Consider the following 23457-nt stretch of genomic DNA (forward strand, 5'->3'; position numbering starts at 1 on the left):
AGTCTTTTGTGTTCCTCAGTAATGCTTTAAAGCTCTAAAGTGTTCGTGGGTGGGCACCTGGCTGGTTCAGTCAATAGAGCTTCTGACTCCTGACCTCAGGGTCATGAGTTCAAGCCCCACGATGGGTGTAGAGAGTGTATTTAAAAAAAAAAAAAAAAAAGAGCTTGAAAGTGGTCTTCATTTAACTCTCAAACACTTTGGAGGCTTATATCCCCATGTGCTATCTTTTTGTAGCTGTTGGGAATGATAAATTCCTTCCTTGGTCTGTCATATTATTAGACTCAGCTGCAGAGAACCAGTTTGGGCTGCCCTGAGACCCCCATGAGCAATGATTATTTCTGCTCATGTAATCATAAGCAATAAGAGTGATAATTTTATGACTTCAAATTCACTGATTTCTGCAGGGAGATAACTAACACTTACTGGGTACCTAATATAGGCCAGGCATTATGCTGGTATTTTAAATAAATTTATAATATGTACATAACGCAGATGTTACTATCCTCACTTTACAGATCGGGGAAAAAAAAAAAAAAAAAGAACTCCAAAGTCACAGAGGCAGTAAACTTTTGGCCTCTAAGCATTGTTTTCTCCCTTAACCTAGAAGGAGCTGTAGTAGGCAGTGACATGACCAGCCATTGTTCACTATGAAATTTTCACTCTCTGTTGCTAATTACATACCACTTAAATGTGTTTTATTAGGTAGATCAAACTCATTACAATTTTTAGATAATGAAGGCAGTATATATTTTTACTAAATGGTTAAAAAGATGTGGTAATCATCCAAATGAATTCTAGATTCCATGTGTCTTTTTTTTTTCATGCTTTCACTATTGTTTTCCCCAAATTTTCACCTTTCAGCATTCCCATAAACGCAGCTGGCATGTTTTCAAACCCTTCAGTGATGTATTCACGATACTGGATTTTACCCTGTATCAAAATGACAACAAATATAACAGATTAATTTCATATTCTGAATGATATACTTTTCTCATCATAGCAACAAATTTATCAGGAACATCATTATCTTGGACATCTAAGAGGGAGGCCCAATCCACCATGAGCGTATAGTCAATCTAGTGGCATGAGCCACAAAGTACACATAAAAGTTTGGTAACAGGTATTAGGTCACAGTATAACAATAGAAAAAATGTTACAGGAAGTGATTAAGCAATTTATAAGTAAATCACATGGAAAAGTTTAATAATGTAATGATCTCAGAAGAGGTGGAAGAAGATGGAAAAAGGGGCCCCCTTCCAGAGTATTATCTACTTTAATCCTTCCAGTAGCTTCATGATGTAGCATCATTACCTCTCTTTGACCCCTGAAGCGGCAGAGCCTATTCAGGAATTGTAAATACCATGGCAATCTAATAGTTCGCCCTCCCTTCAAGCCCAGATTCTTTCAATATGTGTTGAACATTCACTTAGGAATGTGGGAGGGAAGGGTTTATTTAGTGAGGGTTTTTCATTTCTCTGCTACAAGGCAGTCTACTAAGTGGAACTAATTTACATTTTCAAGGTTTTTATAAAGGGTCTTCTGTGGAGACTGGAGTTACCGGATACCTCTTATTTTCTTAACATATTCCGGTGATGGCTTAGTACCTTTTATGAATTTATGGAGGGACAATTTGCTTGGGGTCACTCAGCTAATTGATAAGTACGGAGGCTGGGATTTGAGGAGGCCTTGACTAGGAAGCCCCAGCTCTTCTGTTCTTAAAGGAGGCAAAGAACCTGTAAAGGGGCAAACGCTGTAATCAAAAGTTTATAAGTTAAAAGTAGAGGATGAATACTAATATATAGGTGATAATAATATGGTAAATTAAGGTGCAGAATACAGGGCATATTGAAACCCTTTGTACCATCTTTGTGATTTTTCTATAAATCTAAAACTATTCTAAAAGAAAAGTATATTTTCAAGAAGAAAAAGAGATGAGAAAAAAAAATAAGTAGTTGAGAGAGAAATTAGGCCAATTCACTAGTTACTGAAAACAAAACTGTAATTAGGTCCACTCTGTTAGAAGGAGGCATTAGGAAGACCAGCACAGTGGTTTCTTGTTGTCAGTTGCCATCATGAGAGGGCTAGATCAGATTTCACCAACAGGGACAAAGAGGCTCCACATTGGGAACTTGAAAATCATTCAGCTCTTCCCAGCTTCCTGGAAAGAGCCCAGCTCAGCACTCCAAGCGTTGGACTGGGAAAAACACCAAGCTCCAGTGGCTGCCAGAGGAGCAATCTATTTGAATTGGGAAAGGATGATAAAGCCAAGAGTTTAGAAGTGTGATATCACTTTTCCCCTCCAAAACTAAAATAATGCCCCTTGGTTATTCAGAATTCTGTTGACTAAAACTGCAAACTGTGAAAGATGGGAAAAGTATCACAACATAGGACAGGATTGGCTTCTTCCTGTGGATTGAAAGCCATGGCTATAGGAAGATGCCAATTTGGGACCTGGAAGAGCCACAGCCCCAAATATATACCTCTCCAACATTTATCCAACAATACTCATCTAGAGTTTACATTGATTCAGACACTATTCTAGGTGGTGGGGATACATCAGAAAAAAACGCATGAATGTTGCTGCCTTCATGGAGGTTACATTCTCACAGGAGGGCTATGGGCAATAAATATACATGAATTATAGTATACATCATGTTAAAAGATAATAATTGCTATGGGTAAAAGATAAGGAGGATCAAGAATGGAGGGGGACTGCAATTTAAAATAGGGGCATTAAGGGGCGCCTGGGTGGCTCAGTCGGTTAAGCGTCCGACTTCAGCTCAGGTCACGATCTCACGGTCCGTGAGTTCGAGCCCCGCGTCGGGCTCTGGGCTGATGGCTCAGAGCCTGGAGCCTGCTTCGGATTCTGTGTCTCCCTCTCTCTCTGCCCCTCCCCCATTCATGCTCTGTCTCTCTCTGTCTCAAAAATAAATAAATGTTAAAAAATAAATAAAATAAAATAAAATAAAATAAAATAGGGGCATTATGGGGCACCTGGGTGGCTTAGTCAAGTTAAGTGTCCAACTTTGGCTCAGGTCATGATCTCGTGGTTCATGAGTTTGAGCCCTGCATCCAGCTTTGTGCTGACAGCTCAGAGCCTGGGGCCAGCTTCGGATTCTGTGTCTCCCTCTCACTCTAACCTCTTACCTGCTCACACTCTGTCCCTTTCTCTTATTAATATTTAATAAACAAATATTTAAAAAATAATAAAAAATAAAATAAAATAGGGTCATTTTAAAAGTTGCCTCATTCAGAATGTAGTTATGACTTGAAGGAGATGAGTGAATTAAGGAAGCAGTTACAGAGGGCAGAGGGAAGTGGGGAGGGATTGGGCAAAGAAAGCAAGGGGTGAACACTAAGAAATGAAATTAGGTAATGGAGGCCAGATCATGTACAATCTTGTAGGTTTTTTTTTTTTTTTATTAGTTTATTTTTGAGAGGCAGAGAGAATCAGAGTGCCTGTGGGGGAGGGGCAGAGAGACAGGGAGACACAGAATCAGAAGCAGCCTCCGGCTCTGAGCTGTCAGCATAGAGCCCAATGCAGGCCTGAACTCACAAACCGTGAGATCAAGACCTGAGCCAAAGTCGGTCGCTCAACCAACTGAGCCACCCAGGCGCCCCTCGTAGGTTTTATTGTAAGTGAAATGGGGAGCTTTGCAGAGTTTTGAGCATAAGAATGACATGGTTTGATTTATGCCTTAAAAGATCACACTGGCAGCTGTGTTGGGAATTGTCTGTTGGGGCACAAAGTTGGGAGGCCAGACAGAGGCTACTAGGCTAAATAAGAAGGTGGCCTGGACCAGGGTGGTAGCAGTAGAGGTGGGAGAGCTGGACAGATTCTGTGTATATTTTGAAGGCTGAGCCACCAGAATTTCCCAACAGATTAAATGTGGGTCTGAGAGAAAGAAAGGAATCAAAGATGATTTCAAGGTTTTTGGATTGAGCAACTGGGGGAGGGGGAGGGGTGGGGAAATGGTGAGGTCTGTATATGGAATGGATTTGGCAGGAAAGATCAAGACATATTTAGTTTTTGACGTGTTGAGTCGAAGATGTGTATTACACATCTAAGTGCAGCTGTTGAGCAGCCCAGAGCCCTGGGGAGAGATCCAGGCTGGAGACAGACATTCAGGAGCTGTCAGCATACCAATGATATTTAAAGCAAAGAGCCTGGATGAGCTAAGTAAGGGATAGACAGACTGTGGGCAGAGAAGAAAAGAAGTCCAGTTACCATACCTTGGGACACTCTATTATTGATCTGCAGAGGGAAAAAAGAAGTTAGCAGAGGAGGAGGTCCTCTGAGAAGGACAAATCTGTGAGGAAAACCAAGAGCCAAGGGAAGGCAAGGGAAGAAAGTGTACCAAGGACAGTGTGATCACCTCTGTCAAACACCCCCCAGAGTCAAGTGATACTAAGAACTGACCACTGCAGTTCACAATCAGGACATCATCAACCTTGACCAAAGCAATTATGGTGGAGCGGCAAGAGTACAAAAGCCTGATATGTGGGTTCACAGGAGAATGGAAAGAGAGGAACTGCAGACATTGAGTGTCAACACTTCCTGGGGCATCTGGGGGGCTCAGCTGGTTAAGTGTCCCACTTGGGCTCAGGTCATGATCTCATGGTTCCTGAGTTCAAGACCTGCATGGGGCTCTGTGCTGACAGCTCAGAGCCTGGAGCCTGCTTCAGATTCTGTGTCTCCCTTTCTCTCTGCCCCTCCCCTGTTCACACTCTGTCTGTCTGTCTATCTCTCTCTCTCAAAAAAAAAACCACATTAAAAAAATGTGGTATTTTGTTCTAAAAGGGGGAGCAGTGAGATGGACCTGTATTTGCAGTGGAAATGAAGCCTATCGTGTCAGAAGAGAATGGGATCCAGTGTACAACTGGGGGAGTGGCTCTGGAGCTCCTCACCTCTAAGACCCATGTCAGCAAGTCTTTCAGAGCCTTCTGACGGACATCTCCTTGCCAGCGGGTGACAATGAACCCTTCCATGCGGAGTTGCTGATAGATCATATTCTCTGGGGGTGGGCCTGTGAAAGAGGAGGACACATTTAGGTGACAGGGTCCAGGGAGGTGGCCGTGGTGAAAACACAAGCAGTATAAGTCACATCACTGTTCTAGATTTCTCCACTCTTTTCTGATCCACGAGGTTGTCCAAAAATCAACATGCCCTCTGTGGTAGACAGAATAATGGTCTCCACAGGTGGCCATATCTTAACTCCCAGAACCTATGAATGTGCTTCCTTACATGGCAAAAAGGACTTGGCAGACATGATTAAGTTAAGGGCCTTTATTTACTTTTTTAATTTTTTTTAATGTTTATTTATTTTTGAGACAGAGAGAGACAGAGCATGAATGGGGGAGGGGCAGAGAGAGAGGGAGACACAGAATCAGAAGCAGGCTCCAGGCTCTGAGCCATCAGCCCAGAGCCTGACGCGGGGCTCGAACCCACGAACCGTGAGATCGTGACCTGAGCTGAAGTCGGACGCTCAACCGACTGAGCCACCCAGGCACCCCTGTTAAGGGCCTTTAGATGAAGAGATTATTCTGTATTATACAGGTGGGCCCAATATAATCACAAGGGTCCTTGGAAGGGATGCAGAAAAGTCAGAGTCAGGAAAAAATATGTGATGATGGAAGTATAGATTAGTGTGAAAGAGAGAGAAAGAGAGACTTTGGAAGATTCTGTGCTGCTGGCTTTGAAGATGGAGGTAGGGACCATGAGCCACAGAATGCAGACAGCCTCTAGAAGCTGGAAGAGGCAAGGAAACAGACTCTCCTCTTGAGCCTTCAGAAAGAATTCAGCCCTGCTGATCCATGTTAGACTTTTGACCTCCAAAACTATAAGGCAATAAATCTGTGTTGTTTTAAGCCACTAAATTTGTGGTAATTTGTTACAGCAGCAATAGGAAACTAATACACACTCAGTCCTTGCACAGGCCAGGAAGCCAGGGAATGTTCAGCCTGCACATGCCAGAAGCAAGGCCCACCAAACACTGCCCAATGGCAGTCCATAGAACACTGTTCTATGGAACAGAAGTGGGTCCTGAAGATAACGTGAAAATGTTCCCGTGCTAATCAACCATAAATACCCTGATATTCCCGACATGTAGAATGTTCTTTTTCAGAATCACATGGAAGGCTTATGAAAAGAGATTGCTGGCCCCTCCCCCAGTTTCTGATTGTGGATATGGAATGGGTCCCAAGAATCTATATTTCTAACAAATTCTCAGGAGATGGTGATGCTGTTAGTCCTGGGCCCACACTTTGAGAACCACCAGCCTAGAAAAAGTACCAGCCTACTCTGCAGCCTATCAAAAAGGTAGTACTCAGGGCCCCTGGGTTGCTCAGTCAGTTGGGCATCCAACTTTGGCTCCGGTCGTGATCTCATGGTTCATGGGTTCGAGCCTCATGTCGGGCTCTGTGCTGACAGCTCAGAGCCTGGAGCCTGCTTTGGATTCTGTCTCCCTCTCTCTCTGCCCCTCCTCCACTCACACGCTATCTCTCTCTCTCTCTCTCTCTCTCTCTCTCTCTCTCTCTCTCTCAAAAGTAAATAAACATTAAAAAAAAAAGGTAGTACTTTTCTGTGTGAGAGAGAAAAGGTTGTGTTGGTTGCCTGGCTTATTTTCCCAAGGATCCTGAGTGACCACAAACTGAGGGAATGACACCTGAACATAGTCTTAAAAGTTTCAGGAAGTCAGGTGAACATGCCCCTGAAACCTCAGCACCAGATGAGCTGAGGTGACTGGCAGAATTTATTTGCGGCATCCTTGATAACTGGCATCGCTCAAGCTGAAAGTTCCTACTCCCTTCTTTGGAGAAAGTCACATTAGCAGTCAGAAAAATAAGGCCTTGTCCTGAACCAAAAGAAACTGGTGCAAGAGGAGTGAGATATGAGGGTGACACAAGACAGCAGCACGTCCAAATGCCAGGTTGCTCTTGCAGAGAGGGTGCTTCTTTAGGAGATGCACACCAACCATATTTCTCTTTAAGTTAAGAACTGGAATCCTCATTTCCTCATCTTGGAAGAGGATGAAATACCATTTTTGGGCTTATCCACCCTGATGGGAATATAGTTTCTTTATTGGGAGCAAGAAGAATGTGGCATTTGAATGTGGCATTAATGCTGGGGCAAATAATTACCTCTGAGCGATCCTAACAGTGATATATGTTAGAATTTCTGGAGCTCAGAGGCAGGGCAGGATCTCACCTAAAATGAATGGACAAGGCCAGCTGATGTCTCAAAGACCTTCAACTTCCAAACTCTAATTGCTAACAAGACGAGATCAAGTTACTGGGCCCAAATATTTGGCTGTACCTTATTGGACTATGGTCAAGAAAATGCATCCTGGTGCTTTGCTCAATGGACAGGCAGAAGATTTCCCAGGATTCTAGCTTAGCTTCAATTAGAAAAATAGAGGGGGGAAAAGTCCATAGCAATAAGACTGCCAAGTGCACCTGGAGTCTTTTTGGAGATGGTAGTATCTTTGATTTTTCCCAGCCCAAGAGGGAGTCTGCAAGCTGTCCTTTCTCAGTCCCTTCCACTCTCGCTCACCTGTCTCAGTGCAGTTGTGGGATTGTTAACTAGCAGGGCTGTAGGGTTTCATTCCCATGAGTGAAGCCCATCACAGAAGCCCAATTTATTTATGGTTATCATCCCAGTTCTTGATAATAATCTCTAAGATTCCTTTGCTCTTTTTTTTTTTCTTTTTTTGGACCACAGGTCAATCTATAATCTCACCAACAGCACAAAATCGTTGTAGTAGGAAAGGACTCTGTACGAGGAGTGCAGAAGGTCTGTCTTTGAGTCTCTTGCTAATAGGATTTAAAGAGCCTCTGGCCTTCTTGCCCATTCATCTGCCCATTCATAAAACAAGAGGCCTGCACAACATCTCTCAGAGAGTTAGGATTTCACAAATAAAGTTCTCTAGTTGATACTGCTTTTGGACCTTTGTGGGTATGAGGAGGGCAGAGGGCAGTCTCAGCATAGGAGAGTGGAGAAGTGGAGATGGATGCACAAAAGAAACAAAATAAGGACAGTCCAGGAACAGAGGGGCAATGCATGCTCCTCTCCCTTTCCATGGAAATTGTCAGTCTGGGGGAGCCAGTGTGTCCTGAAGCTCTAGGAGGCACTGCCCTCCACTGTCGGAAGGAAATGGCGGCCTGTTGTTTGCTTCACCCACATTGAGTCATCCTCTCCGATCCCCATTCCTCCGGCAACGTTCTGAATATAAAGAACCCTGATATTGTACCAGCCAGACCAAGGTGTTCTGTCTCTAAATCAAAGCATGGCTGTCTTTTCACAACTTTGCCCAAAACAATAGGTAAACAATTAAAACTTTTAACAATTATCAACATTTCTTCCCTATTTTCAGATTCTGTTATTTCTCTATATCAAAATCTAACATAAGTTATTTAGCACAAACATATAAAAATACATGGTTTTAGTTTAATAAACACTACTTCATCAAGAATATCAGGAAGTCTGGGGAGCCTGTGTGGCTCAGCCAGTTAAGTGTCCAACTTTGGCTCAGGTTATGATCTCGCAGTTCGTGAGGTCAAGCCCCAGGTTGGGCTCTATGCTGACAGCTCAGAACCTGGAGCCTGCTCTGGATTTTGTGTTTCCCTTTCTCTCTGCCCCTCCCCTGCTCACACTCTCTCTCTCTCTCTCTCTCTCTCTCTCTCTCTCTCTCTCTTTCTCTCTCAAAAACAAATAAACATTAAACAAATTTTTTAAAAAGAGGAAAAAGGAGAAAAGTATTTTTTAATTATTTTTTAAAAAGAAAATTATTATCAGGAAGTCTTTTTAATATTTTGATAGTCACTGGCCTATATACCATATCCATGAATTTTCTCCTTGCCCAGTCTTTCTACATCTGTGATCGTGTGCATGAGCTCATTACCTGGGGGAAGTGGGCGAGTAGTATTATACACAGAGATGGCCCCACAAATAGCAATCCTTCCAAACTTCTTCATCTGGGGGATAACAATGTTGGAAAACTCTCCACCTACCTAAACAGGATGAAAAAAAAAAAAAACAAAAACAAAAAAACAATCCACTTTAATCTAAACACTAGAAGATTCAGGAGAATCATTAAGTCACAATTCCCATTTCATAACATTTATTTTAGAAGGAAAAAAATCAGACTGAATTAGCACAACAGTGCAGAAAATTGCACTTGAAAGGGACATGTGAGGTTGGACATTTCTGTTTTACTGTAGGAACATACCATATATAACTTATACATTTTACTTTATTATATTTTGGGGTTTTCTGACCAGTTCAATAATCTCTTTGCCCCTATCTAAAACCATGGAAAAAAATAGTCAGAAGACACATCAAGAACAAAGTTGGAAGACTCATATTTGACAATTTCAAAACTTACTACAAAACTGTATCAATCAAGACAGCATGGGAGCAGAAATATAGATCAACAGAGCTAAGTTGTAAGTCCAGAGATAAACTCTTACTTTATGGTCAATTGATTTTTGACAAAGTCCCAACACAATGAAATAGGGGAAAAAAACAGTCTTTTCAACAACTGGTGCACAATTACTGGCTATGGTAAAGAATGAAATTGGACCCCTCCTTACACAATACATAAAAATTAACTTAAAATGTATCATGGGCCTAAATGTATAAGCTAAAGTCATAAAAGTCTTACAAGAAAACATAGGAGTAAATCTTTGTGACCTTGGATAAGGTAAAGCCTTCTTAGACATGACATCAAAAGCCCAAACAACAAAAGGAGACATAAATCAGCCTTCATCAAAATTTAAAACTTCTACAGGGCTCCTGGGTGGCTCAGTTGGTTAAGTGCCCGACTTTGGCTCAGATCATGATCTAGTGGTCTGTGAGTTCGAGTCCTGCATCAGGCTCTGTGCTGACAGCTCCGCGTCTGGAGTCTGCTTTGGACTCTGTGTCTCCCTCTCTCTCTGCCCCTCCCCTCCTCGCGCTCTGTCTCTCTCTGTCTCTGTCTCTCTCTCTCTCTCTCTCTCTCTCTCAAAAATAAATAAACATTTTTGAAAAATTTAAACTTTTGTGCTTCAAAGGACACCATCAAGAAAGTGAAAGAAAAGAAAAGAGAAGGTGAAAGACAACTCACAGAATAGGAGAAAATTATTGCAAACCATATTCAGTCAATCCTCATTACTGGTATATTCCGTAGTTGAGAAAGAGACTACTTGCTAACATTTATTTATATCCCTCAAATCAACACTCACAGGGCTTTCCTGCTCATTTGCAGACGTGCCTAAAGCAGTGAAAGATGCACAAAGTTCCCAGCTAAAGTAAAAAAAAAAAAAAAAAGTCGAGGTTCTCTCTCCTTTTTTCACCTCTCCCAGAGATTACCAAGAGGGGAAGGCAGAAGGGCACAGTACAGAGTAGTTCAAAAAGCTCCAGCTCTGGGGTTGGTTGGATGGGGTCTGAATCCCAACTCTGGGAGGATCAGTTTGTGGGGCAGCCGTAGGCAAACTTCTTAACACTTCTGAACCTCCTTTTCTCTTTTAAAAAATGAAGAAAAGAAAAGCTGTAGGAAGAGTTGTTTCTAGGATTTAAGATTGCAATGGAGGTAAAATATATACATGTATGTACATACTTGCCCTAGAAGCAATGCTCGTTGTTCGTGGTGACTTGATAGAACATAACTACCAGGAATACTGAGAATTGACTGTATCTGATGAGGGACCTATCATAACTCTTATAAAGAACTCTTGGGTGGGAGAGAGCCAAAGCATAAGAGACACTTAAAAACTGAGAACAAACTGAGGGTTGATGGGGGGTGGGAGGGAGGGGAGAGTGGGTAATGGGTATTGAAGAGGGCATCTTTTGGGATGAGCACTGGGTGTTGTATGGAAACCAATTTGACAATAAATTTCATATATTAAAAAAAAAAAAAAAAAAAAGAACTCTTGGGGTGCCTGGGTGGCTCAGTTGGTTGAGTGACCGACTTCGGCTCAGGTCATGATCTCATGGTCCGTGAGTTCAAGCCCCACATCGGGCTCTGTGCTGACAGCTCAGAATCTGGAGCCTGCTTCAGATTCTAGGTCTCCCTTGCTCTCTGCCCCTCTCCCACTCATGCTCTGTCTCTAAGAATAAATAAACATTAAAACAAATTTGAAAAACTCTTAAAACTCAACAAATTGAAAAATGGGCAAAATATCTGAGTAGACATTTCTCTAAAGAAGATATATAAATGGCTCATAAGCACATGAAAAGATGCCCAATACCATTAGCAATTAGGGAAATGCAAATCAAAACCACAGTGAAATACGACTTCAAACCAACTAGTATAGCCATAATCAAAATGATAGTTAGTAAGTGCTGGCGAGGATGTAGGGAAATTGGAACCCTCATACGCTCCTGGTGAGAATGTAAAATAGTGCAGCCATTTTGCAAAATAGTTTGTCAGTTCCTCAAAATGTTAAATATGGAGTCATCACATGACACAACAATTCTACTTATAGGCATATACCCAAGATCATGAATGTTCACAGCATTATACGTAATAGCCAAAAGGTGAAAATTACTCAGATGCTCATCAATCGATTGATGGATAAATAAAATGTGGTATATCCATACAATGGAATATTATTTTTCAGCCATAAAAAAGGAATGAAGTACTGATACATACTACAACATGGATGAACCTTGAAAACATGCTAATGTACAGTGTAAGAAGCCAGTCACAAAAGGCACTTTGGGGAGGAAATGGGGAGTAATTACTGAGTACAGCATTTCTTTTTGGGATAATGAAAATGCCCTAACATTCATTGTGGTGATGGTTATACAATTCTGTGAATATGCTAAAAACCACTGAATTCAACACTTCAAAATGGGTGAATTATATCTCAATAAAGCTGTTTTTTAAAGGCATATGTATTTTATATATTTTAGATGGAACTCTAGAAGGCTATTCCCTTGTATAGTACTTTGTTAGTAAGTAAGATATTAAGTCCATTTCGTGCTTACGTTATCAAAATAACAATCGTAACCATCAGGAGAGGCTTTTTTCAAAGTTTCTTCCAAAGACTCTACTGTTTTGTAGTTAAAGGCAACATCATATCCAAGCTTTTTAAGGTAGGCAACTTTTTCATCAGACCCTGCTGCTCCAACAACTTTGCATCCCTAAATGGGGAGAAAAAATGGAGACCATTTACAAGCCAAAAGCATGGACTAACTCACCTTCCTAGCCTAGTATGGTCAGGTTCCCCAAGAATACCCTCTTAGGTACTGAACCACATACATGAAGATACCATAATGGGCCAACAGACCCACAGGTGAAACTGGTCCCTGAATCAGCCTACAACCCAACGTTAACTTTAGCTTGTCTCTGACCAACCAACAGATTCTGGTCTATGTTTATATGGTTTACAGCTCATTTCAACTTACTGACTTGACAACCTATTCATCTGACTCTCATTTCTTTATTTTGGGTCTTCTCTTGCAGTGACTTGCATGCTATCTTTTGGAACAGTAGTGCTTTAGACGATAATTTGGGCTCAGCTCTGGAACTCTCAGCCATCTTGTCACTTCTCCTGGTGACTTCCCCTTTATTCTTTGATTTGGGCTCAAGCATTGGACTAGATAGAACCTGTCTAATCATAGAATCATAGAGGAACTGGAGAGCATTATGAAAAGCACTTTCAGGATGAGCTAGAGATTGTATTGGTACACAGAGAGTAGCACTTCAGAAATCTCTCTTGCATTCTCAATGTATCTTCAACTTCCAAGCAAGACCCACTAAGCAAAACTCCCTGAGATCAGAGAAGGTCTGCTCTATTCACTGTTGTATTCTCAGTGTACACTGTGGGTATTGAGTAAATGTTGGGTAATGGAAGAAGACACTTACCTTGAGCTTAGCTATCTGGCCCACAGCAGAGCCCACTGCTCCTGCTGCTGCATTAACCATCACTGTTTCTCCACCCTTCACACCACAGATGTCAAGTAGGCCAAAGTAGGCTGTTAGCCTGAGGGAAGAAAATTAAAGATATGTGGGTTGATTTGTGGCTTTCTCTTATAAGTTGTTCAGATATATCCTGAAGACCTTCTCAACAGCCCAGTGCCATGGGTCCAATAAAAGACAGAAAATATAGGAATTGAATATTACCAGCCACTAATGGTCCACCTCCTCCTTCCTTGCTCCTAGATAGGAATAAATATGATGGGAACCAGAGAAGAAATGGAGAGTTGGTTGGAAAGGCGCTGCACCCTGTCTATCCCTAGACCAAGTCTCAAGAGCTAAAGAAGATTCTAGGACTCTGGGGGTCCTAGAATAGAGAGCTTGTGCCTCATTCCTATGTACGCCCTGGGGAGATGGTGAACTTCATGGGGAAAGCCTCCATGTCATCATGGTGCCATAACCATAGAGCAGATGAGAGGATCCAAGAGAAACACCTTGAGTTTTCCATGGCTCCTAAGTGGTATGGAAGAGCTTCTGAAATTTCCCCATCTCATCCTAAGTGAGATGTTGAAGTTAGCTTGCAGGGAAAAAACTATGGGGTCTGCAAAGATACAGCTCAGATAGTACTGACAAGAACTGAGTGAAGAAACCACCAGCTTGGATGGCCAGCTTGGAAGGGGATGTCACTGAGGACTCAGTGGGAAAAGTTACACTTTGAAGCAGGAGAACAGCCAAAGACTAAGATAGATCAAGACCAAGAAGTTATTGGGGCACCTGGGTGGCTCAGTTGGTTAAGCGTCCAACTTCGGCTCAGGTCATGATCTCACAGCTCATGAGTTCGAGCCCCACGTTGGGCTCTTTGCTGTCAGCACAGAGCCCACTTCAAATCTTCTGTCTCCCTCTCTCTCTGCCCCTCGCTTGCACTTGCTCTCTCTCAAAAATAAACATTTTTTTATAAGTTAAAAAAAAAAAAAAAAGATCAAGAAGTTGCTGTCACCCCCCTGCTGACATGGAATCTGTTAGCCCTGGAAGCTCTGCATCAATCTTGGGGAGAAGAAAAAGAAAATTCTGAGTTGAACCTGAACAATGTGAAAAACCACTAAATTAAACTGAGGCTCTGCTTTACTACACAAGCCAAGATGCAGGCTTGGGATAGAGATGAAGTACAGCAATAGAAAAATTTTAAGTTTTATAATCACGCCCCTGAGTCTGAGTCAAAGAAATCTATATCCACTGTGGCAATTGCTAAACCACTTGCAAAATTTCAGACAAATTCATGTAAAGTTGTTTCTATAAGAAACAAACTATACATTAGCCTTTGCCTATATCCAGGGACCCATTAGAGTTGGACATTAAAGGCAAGGCAGTGAAAGGCATAGAAATCTACACATTTTCTGAGGACCCAAAAGCTAATATTCCCAGTAATTTTCAAAAGATGAATGGAGCACCATCTGCCTCAGAATCACCTGGAGTTTTATTAAAAATTTAGATTCCCAGGCCCCACACCTCAGACCCACTGGTCCAGAAATACTGGGACATGAACATCTGAATTTCATAAGAGTAGGTGATTCTTAGGAATTTAAGCAACTGAGAACCACCACCTTAATGAATGCCAAAACCGAAGCACACTGGGTGAGCTAGCATAACCTCAAAAGAGAAGAAGAAGGTGCATTTTCTGATTATATCATTCCACTCATGACAATTGTTACCACCCCCCAACCCCGATCTCCCTTCTAGAAACCCTAAAATCACCTCTCAATTAGACATACTGCCCTAGGAGACACAAGGCCTCTCCCAAACATCATATCCGTTTACAAGTAAAATGAAGAAGCCAACAGTAAAGCAATCTTAGAGGAAAAATTAAAGGTACCCTTGGGACTAAGGGGGACTTAACATATAACAGTTTGGAGAGCAAAACACATGAACTCCTCCAGCTTAACTGAGAAAACAGAGGTCCACTGAAGGAAATAATGCAAACCTGGAGGGAATGCTAAATCTCTGGAGCCTGGACAGCTGAAAGGTACCCTAGGTTTCAAAGTTCAACTTCTTTTTTTATAATGTTTATTTATTTTTTTTTTGAGAGAGCGAGCAAGAGGGGGAGGAGTGGGGAAGAGACAGGGAGAGAGGGAGAGAATCCCAAGCAGGCTCCACACTGTCAGCAGAGAGCCCCACAGGCTCACAAATTATGAGATCACGACCTGAGCCAAAATCAAGAGTTGGACGCTCAACCCATTAAGCCACCGAGGCACCCCAAAGTTCAACTTCTTTTATGGTCTATAGCAGAAGTTCTAGCACTCTTGAAGTGCCGACCCATCCCACTGGTAAGTAGTCCAGAAGGCAGGAATTGCTCAAAGAATGGGCAGTGTGTCACTAGAGAAGGTTAGAAGCATGGGATAATGCCTCTCCCTCAATCAGTGAGAACCAATGGTATGAAGTTGATTGTTTATGGAGTAAAAATGCACTCCTTGGGGGTTTGGAACAGGGTGAATGAGAAGTACACACAAATGAGTAAGTTATCCTCTGTTTTAGGATTCAAATCTCCTAATATTTTACAGATTACTTTCTCCCCATCTAAGTCATGGGAGACTTGCTCCAAGGTTTCCTCATGTCTGCCTTCACCCCTGCATTCCTACACCTGGCTCACAACATAGAACGACAGGTGGGATAACAAGGTGGGAGGAGAAGCTCTCCCTCGTAGAGGTTATGGGGCAGGTAGGCAGGACCTGGAAGTGCTATAATTCTATTTAGTGCTTATTTGAAAGTAAGAAGGGGGCGCCTGGGGGGGCTTAGTTAAGTGTCCCGCTCTTGATCTTGGCTCAGGTCATATCTCAAGGTTCGGGAGATCAAGCCCTGTGTTGGGATTCTCTCTCTCCCTCTCTCTCTCTGCCCCTCCTCTGCTCATGCTCTCTCTCTCTCTCTCAAAAAAATAAATAAACTTTAAAAGAAGACTAAAAAAAAAAAAGCAAAAAGGTATTAAGCACCCTCTAATTTCACATTAATTTCAACATTGCCTCTTGGTCACGGCAATACTAAGAAGTTCATAATCTGAGTGCAATATGAAGTTGGGGTGTATGGGACTGGTTTTTGCTAGAAGCTGATCATTTGAGGTATACATATCCAGTTCATTCTTTAGAAGTCCTTCAAATTATGAAAAAGAAGGAGGGAGGGAGGGAGGAAGAGATCAAATAACTTAGAGAAAGAAAGGAAATACATGAATTTCAGGCTAAAAAAGTTTTGGGGGATTCCAAAAGGAATTCAATTGACCTTGCTTCTCCAGGCCACAAAGGGAAATTTGGAGCCTAAAGTACAGCTGAGATAGGATGAACTGACCAGGAGTCTTCCTGAGGGACAAGGCCAAAGGACTCTTGTGGAGTTTAAGTCTGTGTCAGCTGAGTGACTGTGCAACCATACTTGTGATTCATCTCATTTAAACTTCAGATCTCTTTATACCTCAGGAGATTCAGATGTGCATAGGGAAAGGTGAGGAATGAGAGACAGCACAGAAAAGCCAAGGTATATTGAATTCTCTTCCCCTTTTTAAACTCTGAAATGGAGACAGAGACCCTGAAGCCAAGACCCTTCCAGGGACAAAAGGAGCTGGTCCCTTTGTGTTACCATTTGCCAGCTGCTAAAGAGGGATCATGCCCCATGCTGTTTCTCACTGCCGCTCTCTGGTTCTGAGGGTCTCTGGCTGGATTTTTCCCTTTCTTTCCTTTAGTCCAAGGCCAACTCTAACCCATCTTATTCCCTTCTCAGTCCCATCATTTACTCTAACCAGCCCCTGAGCCTAGAATGTCTTGGGTCTCTTCTTGTTGACCACATTCTAGACAAACTATTTTGGAAAACCAGAATGTCAGATATTCAAATAAATGAAACATACCCATGAAACTCACCCTGTCATGCCAACTGTTCCCAGAGCCAAAGACACTGGTAATGTGTCTGGCCACTCTGCAGGCAGTTTTTCCAGATCTTTCCCATCAGAAATGGAGTGAGTTGTCCAGCCTGAAGAAGCCACTACCATAGTTCCTGTTGGGAAGGCTGAGTTTTTACTTTCCACAACTCTGAAAGATAAAGCACATTAAGATGTGGGAAACCTCTTTTCTTTCAAGGGAGTTAGGATGCTGCATGGTTAGTATTCCTAAAAGGGCATGGAAGTTAATATTCCATGATTGAATACCCCACCACATCTCTCCATCTTATTCCTAGCCATTGGTTTCTCCTCCTCCTTGAGAAAAAAATATGGGCCATTAGAGAGGAACTCTCTGAACTGGTTCAACATCTGTCTCTGTCCTCACCCACTTCTCTTTAAGCAAGAAGTGTACATCCTCTGGTTCAAGGTGTTCTGTTCTGTTCTTCAGGGGCCACCCTCCATCTCCTAGCCCCTCCTCTCTCCTGAATATTTAACATTGTCCTCTCCACTGCCCCCTTTCCCTTTTATATTCAAACTTCTTCACTGCCCAATCACTTGACAACCCAATGCAACATGGCCTCCACCCCTGTTACTCCACTAAAGCCACAATTTCTGATTGCAAAATCTAGTGGACACTCTTCACTCATCATCTGATTTCACCTTTCAACTGTATTCAGCACTCTGGGCTACCCAAACTCTTCTTCATTGGTTTCCACAATACTGCCTTCACTGGGCTTTTTGCCTCTCCCTCTAAGCTGCTCCTTTCCTGTCTCATTTGCTGATTCTTATTCTCTCATCTTCTCCCACTGTTACCATTTTTTTTACTGTCTTTCCCTTGATCATAAAATTATGTAACACATTTATTTTAGAAAAGTTATAATATATAAAATAAAAAATCAGTTCTAATCCCATAATACAAAGATAACTGCTAATATTTTGGGATATGTTATGGCAATCTTAATGATATATTTAAAAATGTGTATTATAAGAATGCAAACTGGTACAGCCACTGTGGACAGCAGTATAAAATTTCAAAAAATTAAAAATATAATTACCATATGATTCAGTAATTCCACTACTAGGTATTTACCAAAAGAATGGGAAAACACTAATTGAAAAAGATATATGAACCTCTATGTTTACTGCTGTACTATTTACAATAGCCAAACTATGGAAGCAACCCAAGTGTCCTTCCATAGATGAATGGAATAAGATAGATACACACACACACACACACACACACACACACACACACACACACAATGGAATATTCCTCAGCCATAAAAAAGAATGAAATCTTACAATTGCAACAACATGGATGGATCTACAGGGTATAATGCTAAGTGAAATAATAAGTCAGTCAGAAAGACAAATACCATATGATTTCACTCATGTGTGGAATTTAAGAAACAAAGCAAATGAACAAAGAAAAAAAAGATACAAACAAAAAAATAGATCCTTAAATATAGAGAACAAACTGATGGTACCAGAAGGGAGGTGGGTGAGGAGATGGCTAAAATAGGTGAAGGGGGTTAAGAGTACACTTATTGGGGTGGCTGGGTGGCTCAGTCGGTTAAGCATCTGACTTGATTTTGGCTCAGGTCATGATCTCCTGGTTCATTGGATTGAGCCCCGCATTAGGCTCCATGCTAACAGTGCAGAGCCTGCTTAGGATTCTCTCTCTCCCTCTCTCTGCCCTTCCCTGCTTGTTCTTTCTCAAAATAAAGAAAAAAAACCTTTTTTTTTAAATTTTTAATATTTTTGAGAGAGAGAGAGAGAGAGAGAGAGACAGAGAGAGAGAGAGAGAGAGACAGAGCGTGAGCAGGGGAGGGACAGAGAGAGAGGGAGACAGAATTTGAAGCAGGCTCCAGGCTCCGAGCTGTCAGCACAGAACCTGACACGGGGCTCAAACCCACAAACTGTGGGATCATGACCTGAACCAAAGTCAGGTGCCCCCAACCGACTGAGTCACCCAGGCCCCCCAAAATAAATAAAATTTAAAAAAAATTTTTTTAAAAGGAGTACACTTATTGGGATGAGCAATGAGTAATGTATAAAATTGTTGAATCACTATATTGTAACTAATATAACACTGTATGTTAATTATACTTGAAAAGAAAATAAGTGCATTTTAAAAATGTTTATTATATATATTTACATAATTGAAATCACCTTATGTTTTGCAAGCCAGCTTTTCTCTCTCTACACTAGCATATATGACTTATACTTTTTCTCACGTTAGTAAGAATCCTTTAAAAACTGAAATGAATTTTAGGGCGCCCTTCTGGCTCAGTCAGCAGAGTGAGCAACTCTTGATCTTGGAGGTGGGAGTTGGAATGCCACGCTAGGTGTAGAGATTACTTAATAATAAAATCTAGGGGCGCCTGGGTGGCTCAGTTGCTTAGGTGACCAACCTTGGCTCAGGTCATGATCTCACAGTTTGTGAGTTTCAGCCCCATGTCGGGCTTTGTGCTGACAGCTCAGAGCCTGGAGCCTGCTTAGGATTCTGTGTCTCCCCCTCTCTCTACCCCTCCCCTGCTCACGCTCTGTGTCTCTCTGTCTCTCAATAATAAATAAACATTAAAAAGAAAAAATTTTAATAATAAAATCTAAAAAAAACCTGAAATGAATTTATTATACCAGTATTAGACACTTAGGTTATTTCTAGTATTTTCTAAATTATACTTCAATTAATATTCGTAAATATGAATTTATAATTTTCCTAGGCAATATTTCTATAAATGGAATTACTAGGTCAGAGACTATTAAAACATTTGTTAACTCTTGTTGCATGCATATTGCCAAATTCTTTTCCAGAAGGTTATGCCAACTTTTGCTTCCACCTTCAGGGTATAAGTGTATCATAACAACATTTCCATCCCTGAGTACTGTCTTAAAAAAAAAAAACAAAACAGACAACTTTGCCAATTCAGCAAACACAGACATATGTTGTTCATATCTTTGATCATCAGCAAGAAATGTATACAACCTATATGAAGAAAATGGTTAATGGGCCATAAGACAAAGATGGATAAATGGAGAGGTATACTTTGTGCCTGGAGAAAAATGTACTAAAGATAACACATTTCCTCTAAATGAATCTATAAAGTCATTGAAATCCCAAAAATCCAAATATAATTTCAATAAATGGTGTTATAACTGGCTTGTCACTTGGACATAAAATAAATACTTCACCCATATTCCAAAATAAAAATTAAAGGATCTGAAGATTTAATTATAAAAAATTAGCATATAAAATACCAGAAGAGAGGCACCTGGGTGGCCCAGTTGGTTAAGCGTCCAACTTTGGCTCAGGTCATGATCTCATGATTCATGAGTTTGAGCCTGGAATTGGGCTCTTTCCTGTCAGTGCCAGTCCACTTAAAATAAAATAAAATAAAATACCAGAAGAAAACATGAGTAAATATTTTAGTTATTTTGGAGGGGAGGATGCCTTTCTAATGATGAAATGAAACCCAGAAGCCACAATTACAAATATTAATAATTGTATCACATAAAAATTTTAAATTATGACTGGACACAGGGGAAAGATAAAGATAAAGACACAGATATTGGCAACACTCCTATTCCTAACATATAAAAAGGCTTGTACAAATCACTAATAAAAGATAAAAAGACCTAAAGGAGGAAAGGAAAGGACATAAACATAATTCACAGAAAAAAATTGATAATTAATTTACAAAAAGAATGTCAACATCACTAATATGAAAGAAATGGAAATTAAACTAAACATGAAATATCAACGTGAATTCACCTCAGATTGCCAAAATTGATGGTAAGCAATGGGCATTTATTTGGTATGAGAAAGGTTCTTTAATACTATCGGTGGGAGTGGATATTCATACAATATTTTTGAAGAGCAATTTGACATTAAATCCTCAAATTAAAAATGTGCATCTCCTTTGACCTAGGATTTATGCTTCTGGGAATTTAATGTGAAGCAATATTTATCCAAGTAGGCAAAGAATACACAGACATGCACATAAAGATGTACGTATATTCCCTGCAGAACTATTTGTAATAGAAAAAACAGGAAACATTTGCTATCAGGAATAGATTACTTAAATGACAGATAACAGTGGAATAATTTGCAGCCATTAAAAGGTAGGTAGTATATTTATATACTATCAACAAAAGATATCCACATTAAGTGAGAAAAATAAATTTGCTGAAGGGCATATAATACTGCTAGTTAAGAAAAATTATAGACATTGGTTTGTGTACTGAACAATTTTTGAAATAAGAATACATTAACAATAGTCATCTCTAAGGCTCAGATGATGGGGGAACTTTCAGTTTCCAAAATAAAAAATGGTGGTTTATTGGAATTTTTACTATAGTCATAAACTGGACAAATGCAATTTTTTAACTAATTAAAAGCAAGACTAGCAAAGTGAAATTGCAGTGATGACAATCTCACAGTCGTCCCTCCCCCACAGGAAAGGGGCAAGATGTCCCAAGTTGCTTCCAAGGTCAGTGAGTGAACCATACAGGCTGAAGAAACTGTAGGGGCGATGGACAGACTCAGGACCCAAAAGAAGGTAAAAGAGAGATGTATTTTTCAAGCCCTGGGACAAATAGAAATACCTGGCCACTTGCTGCCCCATCATCATATCACCCTCCTTCAATCTTTTGGCTGCCACTCTGGAAAAAAAAAAAAAAATTCTTAATACATAAGAGCATCAAGGGAAAACCATCTTGAGTTTCAAGCCAAATGGAAAATCAGTGGGAAAGTGTGTGCTGATACTTGAAGGTAATATAACTGGGTGAAATGCGGGAGAGCTGCTAGAAGTAAGCAGTTCTGCTCTGTGACCCCAAAGAAGCATTCTGATATATTTTTCTGGGAAATGAACATGAGAATCTTACCATCATATTCCACTGGGGTTGAGTTTCTACCAATGACTTAAAAGATGACAAAGACACCACTGGGTACTTGTTACTCAAATCACAAGCTGTGATGTTGTGATTTAGAATTAAAATTATTATATTCTGTCTATATCCTGTTTCTGGCAGAGCACCTAAACCCCTGGGATTTCCTAATTAATGAGACTGATAAAGGTATCTTTTGTTATGTTAATGAAGTGACTTTTGGAAAGCACCTAAGGATGGGAGCTGGTTGCCAGAACCAACCATGTGATTAGAGGGCTGTAACTTTCATTTCCCTTATCCAGATCTCAGGAAGGGGAGAGGGACTAGAAGTCAAATCAGTTGCCAATGGTTAATGATTTAATCAACTGTGCCTATGTAATGAGCCTTCATAAAATACATTCAGAGAGCTTCTGGGCTGGTGAACACAAGGAGATCTGGGGAGAGTAGTGCCCTTGGAGGGGGCATGGATGCTCCTTACCCCTCCCCACATACTTTGCCCTATGCATCTCTTCCATGGGACTGTTCCTGAGTTATATATCCTTTTATAATAAACCAGTAATCTAGTGAGTAAACTAGCTTCATGAGTTCTATGAGCCACTCTAGCAAGGAAGGTGTCATTGGAAACTCCAAAGTACAGGTAACAATGTGGACTTGAGTCTGGCATCTGAAGTGTGTGGGGGCAGTCTTGTAGGACTGACTCCTTCACGTGTGAGATCTGACACTAACTGTAGATACTGTTAGAATTGAGTCGAATTGTAGGACACCCAGGGGTTATCAGAGAATTGGTTGGTATTGTGGGGGGAAACCTACAAATTACAATTATTATTGCAGAATCATACTAGCCACACATAAAGGGATGCTAGTTAACATTTTGAAACATTTTTTACATTAAATTTGAATCTCTATTGATCAGCTCTGAAAACAATCATTTTAAAGAATGATGACTACATTATTTACCTAGGCAAAAACCACTGAGAAGTTAGTGTCCCATGAAGGCCTTTTATTCCCTCCCCACCCCCCCCCCCCCCAAATTGTTTCCTGAGTACACACATTTGATTACAGGAATACAGGTAAATGGAAGTCAAGAAAACCTTATTTTAGTCTTACCATCTTCCTCTACACAAATAAGTGCCAGTAGTAAAATGGACAAATTGGATTTGTCTTAATTTTTTGGGAAGCAATTCTGATGAGCAATTTGAGGCAAATTGTGTACATTAAGATAGGAGATGATGGTAAAATACAGGGGCAGAGTAATTCCTCGTCAACCTTCTCACACCTTTGCTGGCAGAATGAGCATCCATGAATCTTATCGCTGATATTATACTGGGACAACAGGGGGAAATGACAATCAGTTGGATATTTGAAAAGATGGACTATTTCAGGGGCGCCTGGGTAGCTTAGTCAGTTGAACATCTGACTTCAGCTCAAGTCATGATCTCATGATTTGTGAGTTCGAGCCCCGCATCAGGCTCTGTGCTGACAGCTTGGAGCCTGCAGCCTGCTTCAGATTCTGTGTCTCCCTCTCTCTCTGCCCCTCCCCCGCTCACACTCTATCTCTCTCAAAAATAAATAAACATTAAAAAAACATTATAAATTTTTAAATTAAAAAAATTAATCAATTAATTAATTAAATAAAAGATGGACTATTTCAAAACAAGGTCCCAAACACAATACATGAATTTTTAGGAGGAAAATAATACCTCATGTAAGGATCCACAGTGAGGAACAAAGCTTCCAGCAGGACCTCTACAAAATAAA

The 23457-nt window shown here is 40.8% G+C and overlaps 1 protein-coding gene across 4 annotated transcripts in view; it reads right to left on the reverse strand.

Annotated features, from left to right (window-relative positions):
• Nucleotides 1–678: 678 nt before the first annotated feature.
• PTGR1 (prostaglandin reductase 1) overlaps nucleotides 679–23457 on the reverse strand; it is a 28033-nt gene continuing 5254 nt past the window's right edge. For all 4 annotated transcript variants that reach the window (XM_042912295.1, XM_042912293.1, XM_042912294.1 and 1 more), the window contains 8 exons: nucleotides 23400–23445; nucleotides 21418–21474; nucleotides 16793–16960; nucleotides 12849–12966; nucleotides 11969–12124; nucleotides 8901–9009; nucleotides 4909–5027; nucleotides 679–930 (listed from right to left, as the gene is read on the reverse strand). In XM_042912295.1, coding sequence (XP_042768229.1) covers nucleotides 820–930; nucleotides 4909–5027; nucleotides 8901–9009; nucleotides 11969–12124; nucleotides 12849–12966; nucleotides 16793–16960; nucleotides 21418–21474; nucleotides 23400–23445 — 884 coding nt within the window. In that variant the 3' untranslated portion in view covers nucleotides 679–819. The remainder of the gene's footprint in view (nucleotides 931–4908; nucleotides 5028–8900; nucleotides 9010–11968; nucleotides 12125–12848; nucleotides 12967–16792; nucleotides 16961–21417; nucleotides 21475–23399; nucleotides 23446–23457) is intronic.

This window comes from Panthera leo, chromosome D4 (genome assembly GCF_018350215.1).
Source record: "Panthera leo isolate Ple1 chromosome D4, P.leo_Ple1_pat1.1, whole genome shotgun sequence".
Classification (NCBI taxonomy): Eukaryota; Metazoa; Chordata; class Mammalia; order Carnivora; family Felidae; genus Panthera; species Panthera leo.